The sequence below is a fragment of the Typopeltis vanoorti genome, chromosome 12, assembly GCF_054136105.1.
Source record: "Typopeltis vanoorti isolate ZY-2024b chromosome 12, IOZ_Tvanoo_1.0, whole genome shotgun sequence".
Lineage (NCBI taxonomy): Eukaryota > Metazoa > Arthropoda > Arachnida > Uropygi > Thelyphonidae > Typopeltis > Typopeltis vanoorti.
The window spans coordinates 103,525,405-103,543,158 of record NC_143560.1 but is presented as its reverse complement, the minus strand read 5'-3'; the positions used below and the strand labels follow the sequence as shown (position 1 = coordinate 103,543,158).

Sequence of the window (17,754 nt, the reverse complement as noted above, 5' to 3'; positions counted from 1 at the left end):
TATTTTTTTAAAGGCATCCACTGAAATTTTGATTGCGTTTATGAAAAATTACAAACAGGGTTTTAAAATAATACTTCAATTATTAATCAGTATTAGAAAAAATAAATTGAATAAACACAACTTATAGATATGCTCTTATACAAAACAAAAAAAAAAGAAAAAAAAAAGCGAAGACTTTTTTACGTAACTAAATCATCTCATTACCAAACAAGCTTTGGTTTTATGTTAAGTATTATCAGGAAATAAGAAAAAAATTCTTTCTCAAGTTTAGTAATACAATATTCTACAAAATTTAAGGTAGTCAATATTAAATATAATCCTTCGAACTTAGATCCAGACGTAATCACAAGATAGAAGGTTTAGGCATAATGAAAATTTCAGATTTTTGAGAAAGATGTAACCTAATTTATCCGAAACCTTAAAATAAGCTCTGAGAATCAAGGGAATACTCTATATTTATGTGCATAGCGGGAGTTAAAATGGTTTGGCTAACTATCCTTGTTCAATCGGAATCTGTGTACAACTCAATCTTTGTTAAAAGTAAATTAAGTTAGGGAAGGAATATATTGAGTTTAAAATATTTTTAAACATTTCTATATACTTGCTTTCATCATATACTTGAACGGATATAATAAGTAGAGTGAATTTATTCAATAAATTTACAAATTTATTTACTAAGACATTTTATCATTTTTTTAAATACGTAATCATTTAGTTACGATTAAAGTCGCTTTTACTGTAAATATTTTTTTTTAAATCTCAGTTCAAACTATTATATGCATGCATAATTAATGAATTGAAACCAAAAATAAGTAATTTAAAATGAATTATATGAAGTAATCATCCGAGAGAGTAAATCAAGGTGTCTTTGAAACAGTCTCCCATTTCTTCCTTGAATATTTCATGCATATGGGAACAAGCTCTCGTAGGCTGTTGGTAAAATTAGTTACTGGAAGAGAAACTGATGTTTCTTCAAAAGCTTGAAAATATCAAGAGGATGAAATGTGGTACTGACATTGGGAGACATCTTCAATCATCGGGAGGAATGATTCGGCCAATAAAATACTTAAGATGAAAAAAGTAGGTGTGCTTCAATAGGGCGTACATACACTACACGAGATCAATATATCAACGTGGGTGAAGCAACATTTGCAGTGAATAGGTCGATTCGAGAACAAATTCGACAGTTAGAGGCCAGACATGCTATCATAAAACTATCATTTGTTACGATTGAAATAGGAGAGAGAGAAAGAGAGATCAAAATGATAGTCCACAGATGGTTCAACCTCATGGACTATAACAGCTTAATATTTCTCAAAAGCAATTTTGTGAAACATTGGGAACTGTTTCAGATCATTCTCGGAAAATAAAGTGGACTCCACCGCCACAAGTGGACGATATCATCATCATCAACCCCTAATATGTACCCTCAAGGAGTGCATAGAATGCCATTTATTTCCAGAAAGTGATTCTGGAAAATAAATGGCAACCTACATGAATGCTAATTGCCACCGTATTCTCTAGATTTTTCGTATAGAATAAAATAAAAACGAAATAGAATTCCGATGATACTAATAAATCACAGTGAAACTGATTATGGTCAGTTCTTCTCATTCGTAGCATATTTCGATTGGGTGTTTAGATCATTAAAAGGCGAATGTGAAGTGAATCAAGTTGGCCACTCCATTTGAGGCTGTTATGATGAAGAGAAAATAAGGCTGAGAGGTCTGGATGAGAAGGGAGCTTTGCTGGAAAGGAGACCCTAATGAGGTCAAGGTATATCAGAGAAATATTAATCAGGCGAACTGGTTGAGAGGAGCTCAGGGGTGTTGAGAAGTCGAGAGGATTGCTGAGTATTCTGTAGGGCTGGTATGATCTCTCTGTTTACGTATTTGGACTGTAGATGATCAAACTTCATAGATAGATAGATAGTGGAAAATTTGTGCTGAGACCACACATGTTGGCGAAGTGGGAGGAATGTCATTTTTAGAGGTTTGTAGAGATCATTTATAATTAATCAGTCATTGAATATTACGAGACAATTATTAATGGAAAACTATACAAGGGAGTCCAAACCGATACACCGTTTTTTTTTTTTAAAAAAAGGTCGCTTAAAATTATCATATTTTGATCACTCAAAAAGATTCAATAATATTGTTCGAAATTCTTACCACATGCACAGTGACGTGTAAAGAAAAGAGTTTTATACAACAACACGCGGTGAAACTTATTTTGGTCTAAAGACCATTAGCTAGCATCTACTGTCTAGACAGTTTAGAATTTCTTCTTCGTTCAGTAAATGTTAGACGGAAGCGATTATTAAGCAGGTAATCTAAACTAGGGAATAGAAATCAAACCGCAAGGAAACTTATAAAGAAAAAAAAATGAGATAATGAAAAAAAAGTTCTGCACAGCCATTTCACAAATGATCGATTGATGGGGACACTCCCAAAATACACTGCATAAAAAAGTGTAGACATCCAAGCGATACCGTATTAAAAAGATACGAAAAAAATCTAATTATATTTTAAATCAAAGGCGGAAGTTCTTTAATCTCATAAATTTAAAACAGCGAGTCGCAGGCATTTTTGATACCCAACTTTCCCATTTTTAAGTATTTTTCTAACAACTTTTCTATCTTTTTTCTAACTTCCTGTAAAATATATTTTGGGTAGAGTGAGGTAGTTATTTTTTATTGTTAAGTTATAAAACAAGCCTGTTTAATACTTGCCTGTAACATAATCCATGCGAAGTATCGTAGTCATTTTTTAGTTTAGTCATTCTGGGTCGATGGTTTGCTTCGAGCTAAAGATAATGAAACAAGGACTCATGACGCGAGCGTATTATGTTAATCTTATGATTATTCATGGTCTACACTCTCTGTATTAGACTTGCTGACTCACTTACATACGAAAATTCCATCACAGATGTTGCTGACGTCCTAGGCTCATTTCGAACCGACGTCTTTTCCTTTCAAAGGGTTGCCGCTACCGGATGTGCAATAATAAAGTATAAAAATTAAAATGAAATACAGTATTATTTTTAATACTAGAAATGCTCAGAGGTGATTACGTATGATGAGAAACCGATCACAAATATTCGGGATCAAATTTATTGCGGGGAAATTCAAGTGCGTGTGCAAGTTACTTTATGAGTCTCCTATTTGGATGCGATGATCTTTATACAATTAGATGAGTTTCTGGTGAGGTATTTTTTTTTTAATTACTTGCATCCGCGTAGGTTTTATTCAATCTGGAGGAGGAGGAGGATGCAACAAATCTGCGATTAACGCATGGGGGGAAAACTATGCAGATATTTTTGGCTAAGAATTCCTGGCCACTCAGGTGTGTGTGTGTGCGTGCGCTAGCGAGCGTCCCTACATTGAAATACACAGAATAATCTCCTTAATATTATAATCATAAGAAACCTTAGGCACTGTGTGTTACCTTGATTCCAGTGTTATTGTCGAACACCTGCTTTGTCCTTGGCAACACCATTTTCCTTACAGCAGTTTCTTCCAAGAAGTCAGCAACTTGGGCAACTGCATGAAGGGCAGCACACTGCGGAACGAAGATCGCAATTTATTATATGCTCAATAATACTAACAGTCGAATATACGATATATTAAAACAGATTTATAGAAAACATACAAACATATTATTAATATGTAAATAAGACGGTCGCATAATGAAGACTAATATGAAATGTAATTTTGAAGTTCCAGTTTTCTTGCACTGTGCCTTTATAATAATTAAGTTTAGACCTAGAAATATATAACTGTGAAGCTTTTTAACTTTAAATAAAGAATGCAAAAACAGAGGAATATTCAAAATGACTTCACACAGGGATATTTACACATATTTACAAACTGAAGCATAAAAATATATTTACATATTTATATGCTTCAGTTTCTTAACGATATATGGGAACGTAACAGAGCATATCAGAGTTGGAGAATGTAATATCTCCATTCTTAGCTCGAAACATAATACAAGATCTTTCTTAGGTTCTAAGAAATCTAAAAACGATCCTGAACTCATCATTGATCTGCTCTTTGTGTGGAAGTTGCCACTGCATGTGTGTGAAGTACACTTAATTTTTCACATATAGCTCTACAAGAAAAACGGATGGAACATCAGGCGATCTTGATGGTCAAGGTAACGACCCATTTCTATCCATCTAGCGGCCTGGTACTGAGACATAAAGGAAGGAGCGACCATGGAGGCGAGTGTGGAGAAGCTCTGTCCTGTCGGAATATGACGGCAACTTGGGTCTTCATCTACGGTTCTACAAGCGATTGAAGAACGACTTGTAACAGAATGTTTCGGAAAAGAACAAGAACATTCCAGTTTTTTATGTGGTCACAAGAAACATTTATTTTGGATGGTTTCTTGACCTTAAAAATGAGATATGGATTCTTCATTCCCAGATGCGAAAACTCTATTTATTAACCCCAAGTGCGAAATATTTTCTTAGTCGGAAAATATGATCAAGTTCAGATACTCTACAGTGTGGTTCAGACTATCCAACACTCGCATTGAATGATATGATCATCGTATGTTATATTGTAAGTCACTTGAACTTTATATTGGTAGATCTATAAGTGTATATGAAAAACGTTATGGGCGGTTGCATGAGTAATTGGGATTTCTTCGAACGGCAGCATGTATACATTCAATACTCATCCGATGTTATAGATCATAGGTTGCCAAACTTATAACAGTTTGAATAAAACCATATTTCAAATACTCGATACTGTACTGTCGACATTTCTTCTTATATTCAGACATAATGAAGTAATAAAATTTGCAAAAATATTCACAAAATAAAAGATTTAATTTACACTTTGTATGACTCCACTTATCTATCACACTTTCGACTGATGATTGTTGGCAAAGCACACAAAAAATAACGAAACTTATTCCTAAACCACTGGTATTTATAGATTTGAAATCTAGCCTGAATCGACTTGCATGCATTGACTTGTTTGCGATACCATCGTACTCGTGCTTTGAACAAGTCACTGCAAGCACCCATATTCCTGTCAAAACATGCTGAATTGAGTGAATTACCTACGTAATAGTTGACCGACATACTACTAGTTAAGACTCGTCTGCTGCATGGATAGACTAAAGCCTGTATGGCACGATCAATTTTTACAATAGCAAAAAATTAATAAATTTTTTAAGTATATAAAAAATATAAGTTAAAATATCCTGTATGACACGTTCAATTTTCTCATTGACATAGAAAATTGACATCTATTTCTATCTGACATGATAAATTTTCAAATGATTAAATAATTGAAATAGAAAATTGATAAAAAAAAAACTGATCGTATAAGACGGGCATAAGATGATTTAAAATTAAATATTTAAATTTTAAATGATTATCTAATCACAAAATGACGAAAATAATTAATTTTTAAATAAATATTATTAATTTCTTCTATAAAGAGCCACGACCCCTAGACCGCCTGAACCCCCCCCCCAAATGCTTCTGATCCCACTATACCCCCCCCATAGAAGGCTTCAGCGCCCACTGGGGGGGGGGGGCAGTACCGGAACCTATGTTCTAGATCTTGATACCTTACTAGACACTGAATCTTTGTTGAGCTAGGATTAGTGACGTAAATTAAGCCATCCATGGCATACATTTCGCTTTCTCTTGTGAGTTAATAACTAATAAGAATCATAATACAATAATAAAATACAATAATTGGAATTGTACTGCGATCGAGGTGAAGGGTACTATATTTAATACAAGGGTTTAATTAATAGTAATAAAAAGATTTCACTACTCTTTCTGTAGAGGATCTGATGAAATTCACAATAAAATGAGTCTCGCATAATTAGATAGTTGTGTACAACGTCCTTCGGCGATGATACGTAGATTTCTTGGAGGTGTCAACGTAATAATAATAAAATCTCGAGGCAAATTTCAGGAAAGGATACTATACCATAAGTACGCTCATATAATTTTTATTTTCTTTGTATTATAACATCGTCACCATAACCTTAAAATTATAGCTCCATCTGTTCACCCACTACGCATGTTACTTCCTTGGTGTGTAAATTTAACGACCTGCTCTATGAGTTTCAACGGTGATCGCGTATAATAATTCTGTATATTACTAAGTTACTCCGAGCATCTTGAGGTTTTTCAAAACCTGACTATTGTCGAAGTTATGGCAGCATTTTCCAGGGTAACAGAGAAGCTTATGAAAGAAAAACTGAACTCCTCTTTGTTGTAAAGAATTTTTAAAGAATTATAAAAACTTGAATAAAATAATAAAAGTAAGGTATTAAAGAAGAAATGTGCGTGTTATTTAAACCTTAATATTAATATTATCCATTGCGTACAGCAGCTATAAAATGTTTTAAAAAACTCCATGTTTGTTGATTCATAGCAGCCTCACAAGTCAATTTAACTTAAGACATATCCGATAGATGGCAGCGCATGTACGAATCAACTGATGAATTTAGTAATGAAGAAAAAAAAGCATTATGTTATTTTGAAAGAAAATATAACTATTTTTTATTAAAGATTAAATATAAAATCTTACCTGTATTTGTGGGGTGGTGGAATCGAAAGCATTGTAGAGCATAGGAAGAACTTCCGACTTAATATCACTTTTAGGTGTCTTTTTCATGATTATATCCATGTTTTCTAACAGCGTTACCATGGCCTAGAAAAACAAAATGCACCTCACTGTAAACATTTATTCTAAAAATAATATTTTTTCTCACGAATTTAATTCTACTTCTTACTAAGAAGTCCTTATTATGCTCAGTCATAATATGCTGCTGAAGTAGTGCGTTTGATTGTGTATTGCTGGATATTATGATGGTCGTCAACTCTTCTACATCTTAAATCTATATTAGTCTGGAGGTAGACCTTGCCGTTGCAGCTAATATTACGTATCGTTTTGCTTTTCAAGCTATAGTATTTTAAGGGTCAATAGTTTGAACGAGAAAAGATGTGGGAATGGATGGAGGAGTAGGAGGAGCTTCCTGGCTATTAATAAGAACCTAACAATGAATTCTATTCTAATTAATTAAAATTAATTTTTTAAAATATCAGATTAAACTTTTTAAACTGCAAACGCTTTAAAAACGTTTACAAAGTTATAACTTTACGTGACTTGGAATGTCTTGCAATTTCAGATCATCATAAATGTCATATGGTAGGTTTCTTATTATTGTATTACGGATAGTAGAAGCCCCTACTCAAGGAAAAACAAGTTCTGATTTACGCCATAAATGTCTCTGTGGGTTTTCGATATCACATCGTGTTTGTCGTCATTAAGCACGATGATTTGGAATTTATCCAGCACACTCTCCTCTTTTCCATGACCTACTTCAAGATGCTTTTCACTAGCATTTAACAAAACACTGCGCAACAAGGACCATTTCTAAGGAATTAAGGTTTCTTGTTAAACAGTGTAGCAGACTTACTACATCCCTAAATAGTTAGCTGCTCAAGAGTAAAAAACCTTTTCACCAACTCCTGGAAAATATGGAAGCTTGTATTATCCTTACGAGAAAATTACTGTAATTATTCTTAATAGGTGGGCTTTTGCACACGTGGTTTAGAAATTATCTTCAAATCAGATCGGGTTAATCCGTAGTAGAGAGTTGCCAGTAACCTGTGGAATGCCACAGAGAGCTGTTCTCTCCCCAACTCTATTCAACATTTACATGCACGATATTACCAGCTACCTCTCAAAGGCAAGATCTTCCAATACGCAGACAATATCCATCTGTGATAATATCACAGAATAATATCCATCCATAATAACGCAAGCATAGCCCAAACAAATATGCAACATGACATAAATCTGATCATAGACTGGCTCACGAAAAACTCCATACACCTAAACTCAGAAAAGACAAAATTAATGATATTCAGAAATCCACTGACTCGACCAGTTGACAACAAATATATAACCATCCAACATCCACTCTCCAACATAAAACACACACAGAACAGCAAAACCACTACAATCACTCAGGTTGAAACAATACGATACCTTGGAATTTACTTCGATGCAGATATGAACTGGAATAGCCACATAAACCATCTACACAACAAACTCCGTACAATAAGTGGCAAACTCTACAGGTTAAAAGACATAGTTCCCATACGCCTAAAAACACTAATATACAAAGCACTATGCCAAAATATACTAAGACGCTATAACAACGTATGCTTTCTGTGCACCCTACAAATAAAATAGATTAATGTCGTTACAGTATACAAAATTATAAAACTGATCTTTCCGGAACATTGCAGTGTTCTGTTGGAATCAATACAAGAAGAAAATACATTTGTTACAACTACAGCACACAGTTATCATCCCTGTTCTAATCCTATTACTGTTCCAATCTTATAAATAGTCGAAGAAGGATTAAAAACAGCTCTTGACAATATAAAGTCAGTATAGAATACTGACTTTATACTCCCTGCAATGTCAGAACACAAAATACTAACAGAAAAACACTTATGTTACTACGCAGCTATGCTAAACTATCAATCTGATGGCAACCACAGGACAGTCAGAAATACATACCGAATAACAAGACCTCAAACAACTAATATCACATATAAATATAACAATCATTACGGAAAGGCTACTCGAAGCTTCTACATTTCAGATAAGCTAAATAAAAACTAATTTTTGTAGACAAGCTTTACAAACTGCAGTAGAAACAATAACTAACCGGTGTCATCATCATCAGATAAGCTTAATAAAAAGCTTCCAGGATGCAAGCCGAGACATCAAAACTCAATTGGGATCAATACAAAAAGAAAATACATTTGTTACAACTACAGCACACAGTTATCCTCCCTGTTCTAATCCTATTACTGTTCCAATCTTATAAATAGTCGAAGAAGGATTAAAAACAGCTGTTGACAATACTGTAATTCAATGTCTAGTGTTGTTCGTTTACCTGCACTGACTTCGGCATACCAAATACACTCCTGAAAACGGGAAGGATGATCGCTTGGTACTCTTCAGCTGTGCTTTCCTCGATAATATAAAGAAGAGGTTGCAGAGCTGCAGCAAGTACTTCGGGAGACTGGAGTTCCATCCTCAAAGAAGGCAGCACGTGCAGATACCACAGTTTCTGCGAGAAAAGGGGGGGGAAAAAGCAAAGAATGCATGAATTCATCTTTTCGATTCTACTTAAAAAGATAATCGCAAATAAATCTGTTCGTTTTTCTCTCTCTGGATAGAAAGAAGAAAGAAATATAACGCGAATTGACCTACCTTTGGAATGTTCGGGAGCACTCCTTTAAGGCTGTGGTAAAAGTGAGACTTGTGGGTAATATCCTTCATCTGTATCACGTCCAAGTATTGCAATGCGTGCACACTGGGATCCATGAAATATTTGACCTGCAATTAAATGATATTGTTTGGTCTCATGTGATAAACTAGGTAATCTTATATCGCAATGCTTAGCTTATAACATGTCAAATATGACAAGGTACCGGCATTAAAACGTATTTTGCTTAATATTTTATTATATAACTTATCTAGCATAATATTATTATGATTTTTATTTGTGCTAATGAACTCTAAAACTAGTGATGGGAAAAGTGAAAATACGCACTGATTTTCCCAATATTTTCTATGCAAACATTTTTATCAAGAAATAGATTACCTTATCAAAACAAAATCAATACACCAAACACCAAAAAAGAAACGAAAAGAAGAACGTAGGAATTCGCTCTGAGATGTCATTTATGTCAACCGTCATTCTTATGTATCTCGATGCGTTTTTATTACTATTTTAAAAGTAAATTGGAATTCTGAATCTCTTCTGCAGAGGTTCATTACGTACTATACAACGTGCCATTACGTACTCTCATGATAAATTTAGGTCATGTCGAGAATGCGAATTCCAATCTGTTCAAAACTTCTCTAAGCAACTAGGAATGGCAGGAATATTATAATATAGAACTATGTCACTAATTTGCTCTATGGAGCCTAATAATTTATCCACAATTATGGATAAACTGCGAGCGTGCGTTCACGCATAGATGTTGGGTACACAGAGAAGCCAGCAATTATTCATGTAATCAGAAGGAATGCGAGCACATGCTGATCGGTAAATATCTGAGGAACTTAAAGTTAATTCCATACCGCACGAGACCTCAATGAGAAAGAGGATGGCTGCAATTGAATACCGATAGTGGTGCGAATTCTTGCTCCAAATAAGTTTAAGTTGGGGTGTTCATAATTCAACCAAATAAAAATGGACTCCCAGAAGGGTTTGAGCTGCAGGCAATTCTCAAGTTATATTTCGAAATCTAGTGATCGTTTTCAATCTTAAGAAATCAATTACCTCGAACTCACCATTGAAAAATTCTGTGCATTCGGCCTTCTCCAGGGATCAGTTTGTAGCAGCCCTTGTAGTGGTTCTTGAAGATGATGTGGCAGTCGATCCAGTAGATCCTGAAGATTGTGTTCGATCTGATAAATAGAACATCTTCTTCTCGGACCGGATCTTTCTTCTGTTTGCTTCACGTACTGCAAGGAAAGAAACTAAAGAGTTCTTTTTCCTACCACTTAGTCTACCTAGTCTCATAATCTTAACTCGCTGTCTATTCATACGTATAACAGATTAGTTCCATTTAAAATGATTCTGTCAGTGTAATAATATTAAAGAATGTGTGATGCTAACACACACACACACACACACACACACACACACACACACACACACACACACACACACACACACACACACACACACACACACACACACACACACACACACACACACACACACACACACACACACACACACACACACACACACACACACACACACACACACTGTTGAAGTACAGAAAGGCAGGCGCATTACAAGCTAGAAATTCTAAAAGTAATAATGCGTGTTGTTTAACTTTAGGTGGTTCCGATCATTAGACAGAAAGAGAAAATTTCCAGGGAACAGTGAAACGCTTTTTTCATTGGCAGGTGTCATTAATAATGGGATAGCAATTCGCTTCGTTTTGTGGAACTGACTATTTTTATCCACTGCAAGGTTAACCACAACTCTAGTATAATCTGCCGATCGAAGGATGCGTTGTGTCTAAACTTTCTTTTTGTTTTCTAAGAAGAGTAAAAACTTAAACTTGGGATATCAGTTAATTTAGCGAAAATTTAATTGCTGAAAATTATTATACACACTTGGTTATTAATTAATTATAGTCTAGGATCATTACGTAAAATGCTCCAACTGCTGAGTTACAGTTTTGTTTCCGTAACGAAATCACCAGTAAAGAAACCCAATAAACAAACATTGTATTAATGAAGCAATTAATAAATTGCAATGGTTAATTAGCCATAATCTCACATGTTAAATGCGATCCATTTTTGCATTACATTTGAATTATCTAAAGCTAATCTTCAATATACAGTGTAAGCACAAAATTTTTACCCAAACTCAATTGGACAAATGATAATCGCTCGCACACGATTTTCTAGCTTACCCTCATTATTATCTGTAAATATAATGCAAAAAAAGGAAAAATGAACTGAATATTTAACTAAAAGCAATATTACAATTACAACAGAAGTCTAAGAGGCCAGTGTATGATGTTTGTGAAGTGTGTTTTCTGGCTGGTTTGCCTGTTTTGAAAAATGAAAAAAAAATCTGAGTTTCTGGGAGGAAAAATCCACTCACTTCCACACGAGACTGGCTACCTCATCTTCTGAATAATCCTTATAAAAATTCCTTTCTGAATAATTTGCGTACGAAGACGAAAACTTATATAAATAGGTGTTTTAATTAAAAGTGGCATGAGACTAACGTGAATAAAAAATTAAATCAAAAGATTTATTTTTAAGCAAAGATCTGAAATAAGAAATTCCACGTTAAGTTAGAGCTTTTCTGTTATGTGTGCGCATAGAAACGATGGTCTACGTTTAGACGCCTTTAACAAAGGTGTCTAAGCACTTGATTCCTTATCAAACCTAGAATAGTGTTTGGCAGACCTACCATATCCAAGATTAACTGGGACTTGTAACAGATATTTCTGTAAATAACAAAAATAAATTCTGTGCAATCTCAAGGCATGCTGTATAACAGAAACTCGGGTTTTCCATCAAAACAGACAAACCGACCGTGAAAACGCACGCAATATACAGACCTAGGACGCTTAGAAAATAAGGATTGACCGACATATTCAGTCAGATTTGGTTTCAAATACCTGCACGGTGAAGTGTGGATCTATTCAGGAAGGAATCCTGTTTAATAGACAGAGGGGGAGAGATTTTTTCCCTGTCAAACGTTGTGTATATGAGTGAATGTTTTACCTAAAACATGACTTGTAAACTCTTTCTACGTTTAGGAAGTATATTACATCCGTGCTGTTTCTCAGAGGATTTTATTTGATTAAAAACTGGAAATGTTTATGGAAAGCAATTTAAAACGGAATATATTATACATCCGGGCAACTTATTTAAATAAATTTAGTGCAACACACCAACATGGAATCCCAAAACGCGAAAGACCTCATCGACTCTTGTTTATGAGAAGTAAACTTTATTTTAATGACAGTGCGGTGTTATTTCGCCAGTGTAGAGGTTGTCGATGAACTAAAAGCATAGAAAGAACGAAAGAATAGAAACCGTCTTTACTCGCAATAGTAATTAGGATTGTAATAGTCGGAAGTAGAGGAGGCAGCTAAGGACATGAGTCAAGTATAACAAGGCTTAACGTGTGTCTTCGGCCAGTTTATTTGTTTATTTTTGGAGGAGGAAGGGAATCCAAGTTTTATGAAGGAAATGTTAGTAATTATTTAATTAATAAATAATATTTTACTTTATATTTAAATTTATTAAAAATTTAAAGCTGTTTAATTTTAAATGTTTTATAAGATATTATATACGTTTTTGTTATCACCTTTATAATATTATAAATATATATATAAATATATAAATATATAAATTATAAATTATAAAATATAAAATATAAATATATAAATTATAAATATATAAATATTATAATTTATAATATTATAATATTAAATAATAATGAAATAGGCGCTTGCAACATTTAATGTGTTACAGGATGAATTGTGATTTTAGTTGTGTACGTGATACTTGTTGCAGACGAGTTTCGAAGATCTCGCCATTTCATGTGAGTGCTTTTATCCTAAAAATTCAGAGTTTTGCGAAAATACCGGCCAAACTACAACTGCACGATAAGCATTTTTTTTAAAGCTTCTGACACTTCAAATTGATAGACATGGAAAAACAAATAAATGAGACGATAATTGAGGAAGTATATCGTGAATTCATCAGACTAGGTGAGCTGCTTAATAACAACTGGCCAGGAAAGGTGAAACTTTACGATACATCCCCCCCCCCGCAAGCGTCACACGCAAGAAGCGCAGAACAACCGTAGAATCACCCAAAGATAAAGAAATGGCACAAGACGGTCCGGTTTCGGACTCCACTGCTTCTCCCAAAGAAAAGGTGCCTCCGATCATGCTATGAGAAAAACACCGATAGTCAGCTCTAAGATCTACAATGTCCAGTTTACAAATTGATTACACAAAGGCCAAAAATGTAGACGAGGGTATCAAGATACAACCCGCCACGGTAACAGATTACAGAAAATTAACAAAGGAAATGGACGTCAGAGGCATTCAGTACCAAACCATCTCACTCAGTTCAGAAAAAAATTTAAAAGTGGTGATCCGTGGCATCTCTGAAGACATTGATCCAGAAGAGATAGCTGCTGATCTTAACTTACAGGATCTGCCTCTTATTAAGGTCAGCAGAATGTATAGATCTTACAATACTCCCATGCCGTTAGTCCTTGTAGAGATCCATAACATTTACAAAAATATTTATAACTTAAAATCAATCTGCGGGTTCATCGTTACACCAGAACCACTCCGGAAAAGGGCATCTTCTGGGCAATGCCACAGGTGCCAAAAGTTTGGACACGCCCAGAAACTGTGTAAAACAAAGTTTAAATGTGGGGATAGCCACCCAACCAATATCTGTACAAAGCCGAAAACCACCTCGGCTAAATGTGCCAAGTGCTGTGACCCTCATCCTTCCAACTATAAGGGATGTACTCAACACCCGAAGAACAGACGGTTGGAGACAGATAAACAGTCTTCCTCCTCTAGAACACGAATACCAGAGGACCTTGCACCACAGCGGGAGGCTCAGCGGCCACAATCAGAGGCTTTCAAGAATAGAGTACCAAAGGCAAATAAGAAGTTTGCAGACGTGACCTGTTCAAACATGTCAACACCAGAACAGAATCATCAAACAGCACCTGCTACCCTGACCGCTGTTATTACTGCCTCTCTAGCAAACATGCTACAAGACTTCAGCATGTCAGACCTTCAGCAACCTCCATTAAAAGATTCCTACGCGAGACACAGGCCATCCTCACAGCACTTATAGATGAACAGAAACAAAACTATTTTCAGCCTCTTTTCAGATCGTTGACTGGAATGCAAATGGCATCAGAAACAAAATTTTAGAGCTCCAAGACTTTACTCAGCGATATCAGCCAGATGTTATTCAAATAAGCGAGACACATGTAAAACCCTCGGACAGCCCCAAAATAAGGGGATACTATACAGAACCGAATGGCTAAACTATAGAAGCGGCGGTCTTGCCATCTTAATTAAAAATTATATCAAACACCATTCTGTAAAAATCCCTCCAACCACTAACCTTGAGGTCATAGGTGTGGAAATATTCACCAGGTCGGCTGGCAGACTGAAAATCTACTCAGCTTACAATCCACCCTTAAAAAACGCAGTCACAAGCCTCACCACCCCAACAAATTAACTCCGCTATAATGGCTGCCACCTCCTACAAATCTTCCCACAAGCCTGGTCATCTGCTTGAAGACATTATGAACTTGATTAGGGAAAAATAGAGCAAGGAAAAGTTTTCACAATACTCGCGCACCACAAGACAAAACAGTTCTTAAGAGACTAAATGGGGCAGTGAGAGATATACTCAAAGATTACAGAGATTAATGGAAGAAAAGTTAGCTTCTATCTCACCTACTGATCACTCTGTCTGGGGACTACTGGGGAATATCAAAAACAAAGGCAGATTACTTCCCCCTATACTTTCTGACCAGGGCCTTGTTTCACACAGACGTAGAAAAGGTAGAAGCCATAGCAAAAAAAAATTAGAAGAGCAGTGCAAACCGTCGAATGAAAACTTAGACTTCGATCACGTGTATAAAATTCACAGACAGGTCAGACACTCATTAAAACCTCCCGATACCGGTGTTGACCATATTGCACCCACATCACTTGCTAAAATATATGATATCATAAAAATTTAAAGAAAAAAAAGCTCCTGTCCAGATGGTATCACAAATAAAGTGATCAAGCTGCTGCCCCGAAAAGCTGTAGTGCACCTGACCATAATCATAAATGCAATCTTGAGGTTTCACTATTTTCCTTCCACCTGGAAACTGGCTGATGTAATCCCAATTCATAAGCCAAGAAAGGACCCGCACCTTCCCCTCACAATTATCGTCCTATCAGCCTCATCTCCAACTTGGGTAAGATTGCAGAGAAGGTCATCCTCTCACGACTTCAAGCTTCAGTAAATGAACTAAACATCCTTCCTAAAGAACAATTTGTTTTTCGGCAACACCATAGTACTACCCAGCAAATCCTCAGCATAGTTGAATATATTACCGCCAGCTACAACTGGTATCAATACACTGGAGCTGTTTTTCTTGATTTACCCAAAGCATTTGACAAAATATGGCACTTCGGATTGCTACATAAACTTATCTCAGCCAGTATTGCACTGAAAATGGTACATCTAGTTAGATCATATCTCCAGAATAGAAGCATGCAAGTCATGATAAATGGTACTACCTCATACCAGCGCCATATCTTGTCCAGAGTACAACGGGGATCCCTACTACTCCATTACTGTTCTCTATATACATGTCAGACATTCCGCACAACCCAATGTCATCCATCATGGCCCTAAATGCGATGATACAGCATTATTAGCCACAGAAATCTGGCTAATAATGCTGTATCTTGAAGCTAAAAAGCTTCAAGAAAACCTTCTAAAGTTAGAGAAATGGTTCTTCGAATGGAGACTACAAGTAAATCCCCCAAAGAGCTCAGCCATTCTCTTCACGAAAAGATAGAGATCTCCTGTAGGAGACGTCTTACTATTCAATACTAAAATTCCCTGACAGACAGAAACATAATACCTTGGTGTCGTGCTCGACAAAAATTAACTTTTAACCAGCACATGAAGACTATGTGTACAAAGGCATCTAATGCCATCGCCCAGATCTACCCCCTAATCAACAGAAACAGAAAGCTAAACATCAGAATTAAATGCTTTTATACCAGCTGCTGATTCATCCCATAGTCACTTACGCTTTTCCAGCCTGGAGCCACACCTCCAACACTAATATCCTCAAACTGCAACATGTACAAAATAAGTGCTTACGAATGATTCTAAACGCTTCATGGTTCGTCAGAACCAAGCAACTTGAAAAGCATCTTGCTTCACCCCTAAAGCCATTAATGTCAAATTGATGTGTTACACAGTTGCTGTTAACATGTCACGTATTTTTATGTTGGTTGTTTGCTGAAGTAAAGTAAAACAAAACGAGTTAAATGAAATAAGACTTATGCTTCACTAGCATTAAACTGAGTGATTACAGAACGTTCAAGTTATGTCGCACTTTATTTTAAACCATAAGAATAAGGAAACTGATGAGCGATCTCCACCATCAAACACACACAGTGACTACTACAACAGCAAACTGATCACTCATTCTTATAACGTGGTTTTGTCGTATGATGACTGAAATCACTGAAATAATCGTGGAACAAACATTGTTTTCTATTTTGTCATGACAAAAACATCTTGTTAATTTCATAGTTCAGTAATTATAAGATTGATATTGATGTTATAATTCAGCTAGGACAAACCTCGTTCCATATTTACCCTCCCCTCCAATTATATACCCTTTATGCGTGTATCACGCACGCAAGGCACTAAAAACATTAAAAATAATATTTTTAATAGAAGATCGAGATTTGGTAAAATAGTTGGTTTTTTGTAAACATACATATGTTTAGAATATCAACCTATATCATAAAAACACGGTTTAATAATTTGTCTGACATGGTGACGTCATGAATAATACCTTTAAGGTTTAGTAATGTTATTTTGATATTTTTAAAACTATTCTTACTCTAAACGTCAACATTGTTTTATATAATTTATAATTTGTTACTTTTAATAGATTCAAAATTTTTCTAAATGTTTGAAAATACTAAATACACCTTTAAATATTTCACATCATAATATTACAATTAGATTGTCAATCCAATAGTTTTTGGGGGCGGTGAGATGTGGTAATTAATACCCTTGGAGGGTAATGGATGGCAAAGCTGTAGCCAATGAAGTTTTAACTGAGGCTCGGCTATTGCTGTTACCATGATCACAGCTTTAATAACTCAATAACACCTTATCCCTACACTGTCCTCTACAGATATTAACTGAGGCTCGGCTATTGCTGTTACCATGATCAGAGCTTTAATAGCTCAATAACACCTTATCCCTACACTGTCCTCTACAGATAACGGGGGAGATGAAAAGCATTCTTGCTTCTTCCCTTTAAGCCAGTCCTTATAAGGATAAGGATTAAGTTTTTGTAGCTTAACAGAAGTTATAGTGCGTATTTCCTGGGTAATTGTTTTTTC

General features: G+C 35.4%; 1 protein-coding gene across 1 annotated transcript in view; it reads right to left on the bottom strand.

Moving 5' to 3' along the window:
* LOC150101087 (SCY1-like protein 2) overlaps positions 1-17,754 on the bottom strand; it is a 61,318-nt gene that overhangs the window by 14,992 nt on the left and 28,572 nt on the right. Inside the window, exons 6-10 of the mRNA XM_090402161.1 lie at positions 10,364-10,480; positions 9,275-9,400; positions 8,955-9,131; positions 6,566-6,688; positions 3,447-3,560 (exon numbers count right to left, since the gene is read on the bottom strand). Coding sequence (XP_090258287.1) covers positions 3,447-3,560; positions 6,566-6,688; positions 8,955-9,131; positions 9,275-9,400; positions 10,364-10,480 — 657 coding nt within the window. The remainder of the gene's footprint in view (positions 1-3,446; positions 3,561-6,565; positions 6,689-8,954; positions 9,132-9,274; positions 9,401-10,363; positions 10,481-17,754) is intronic.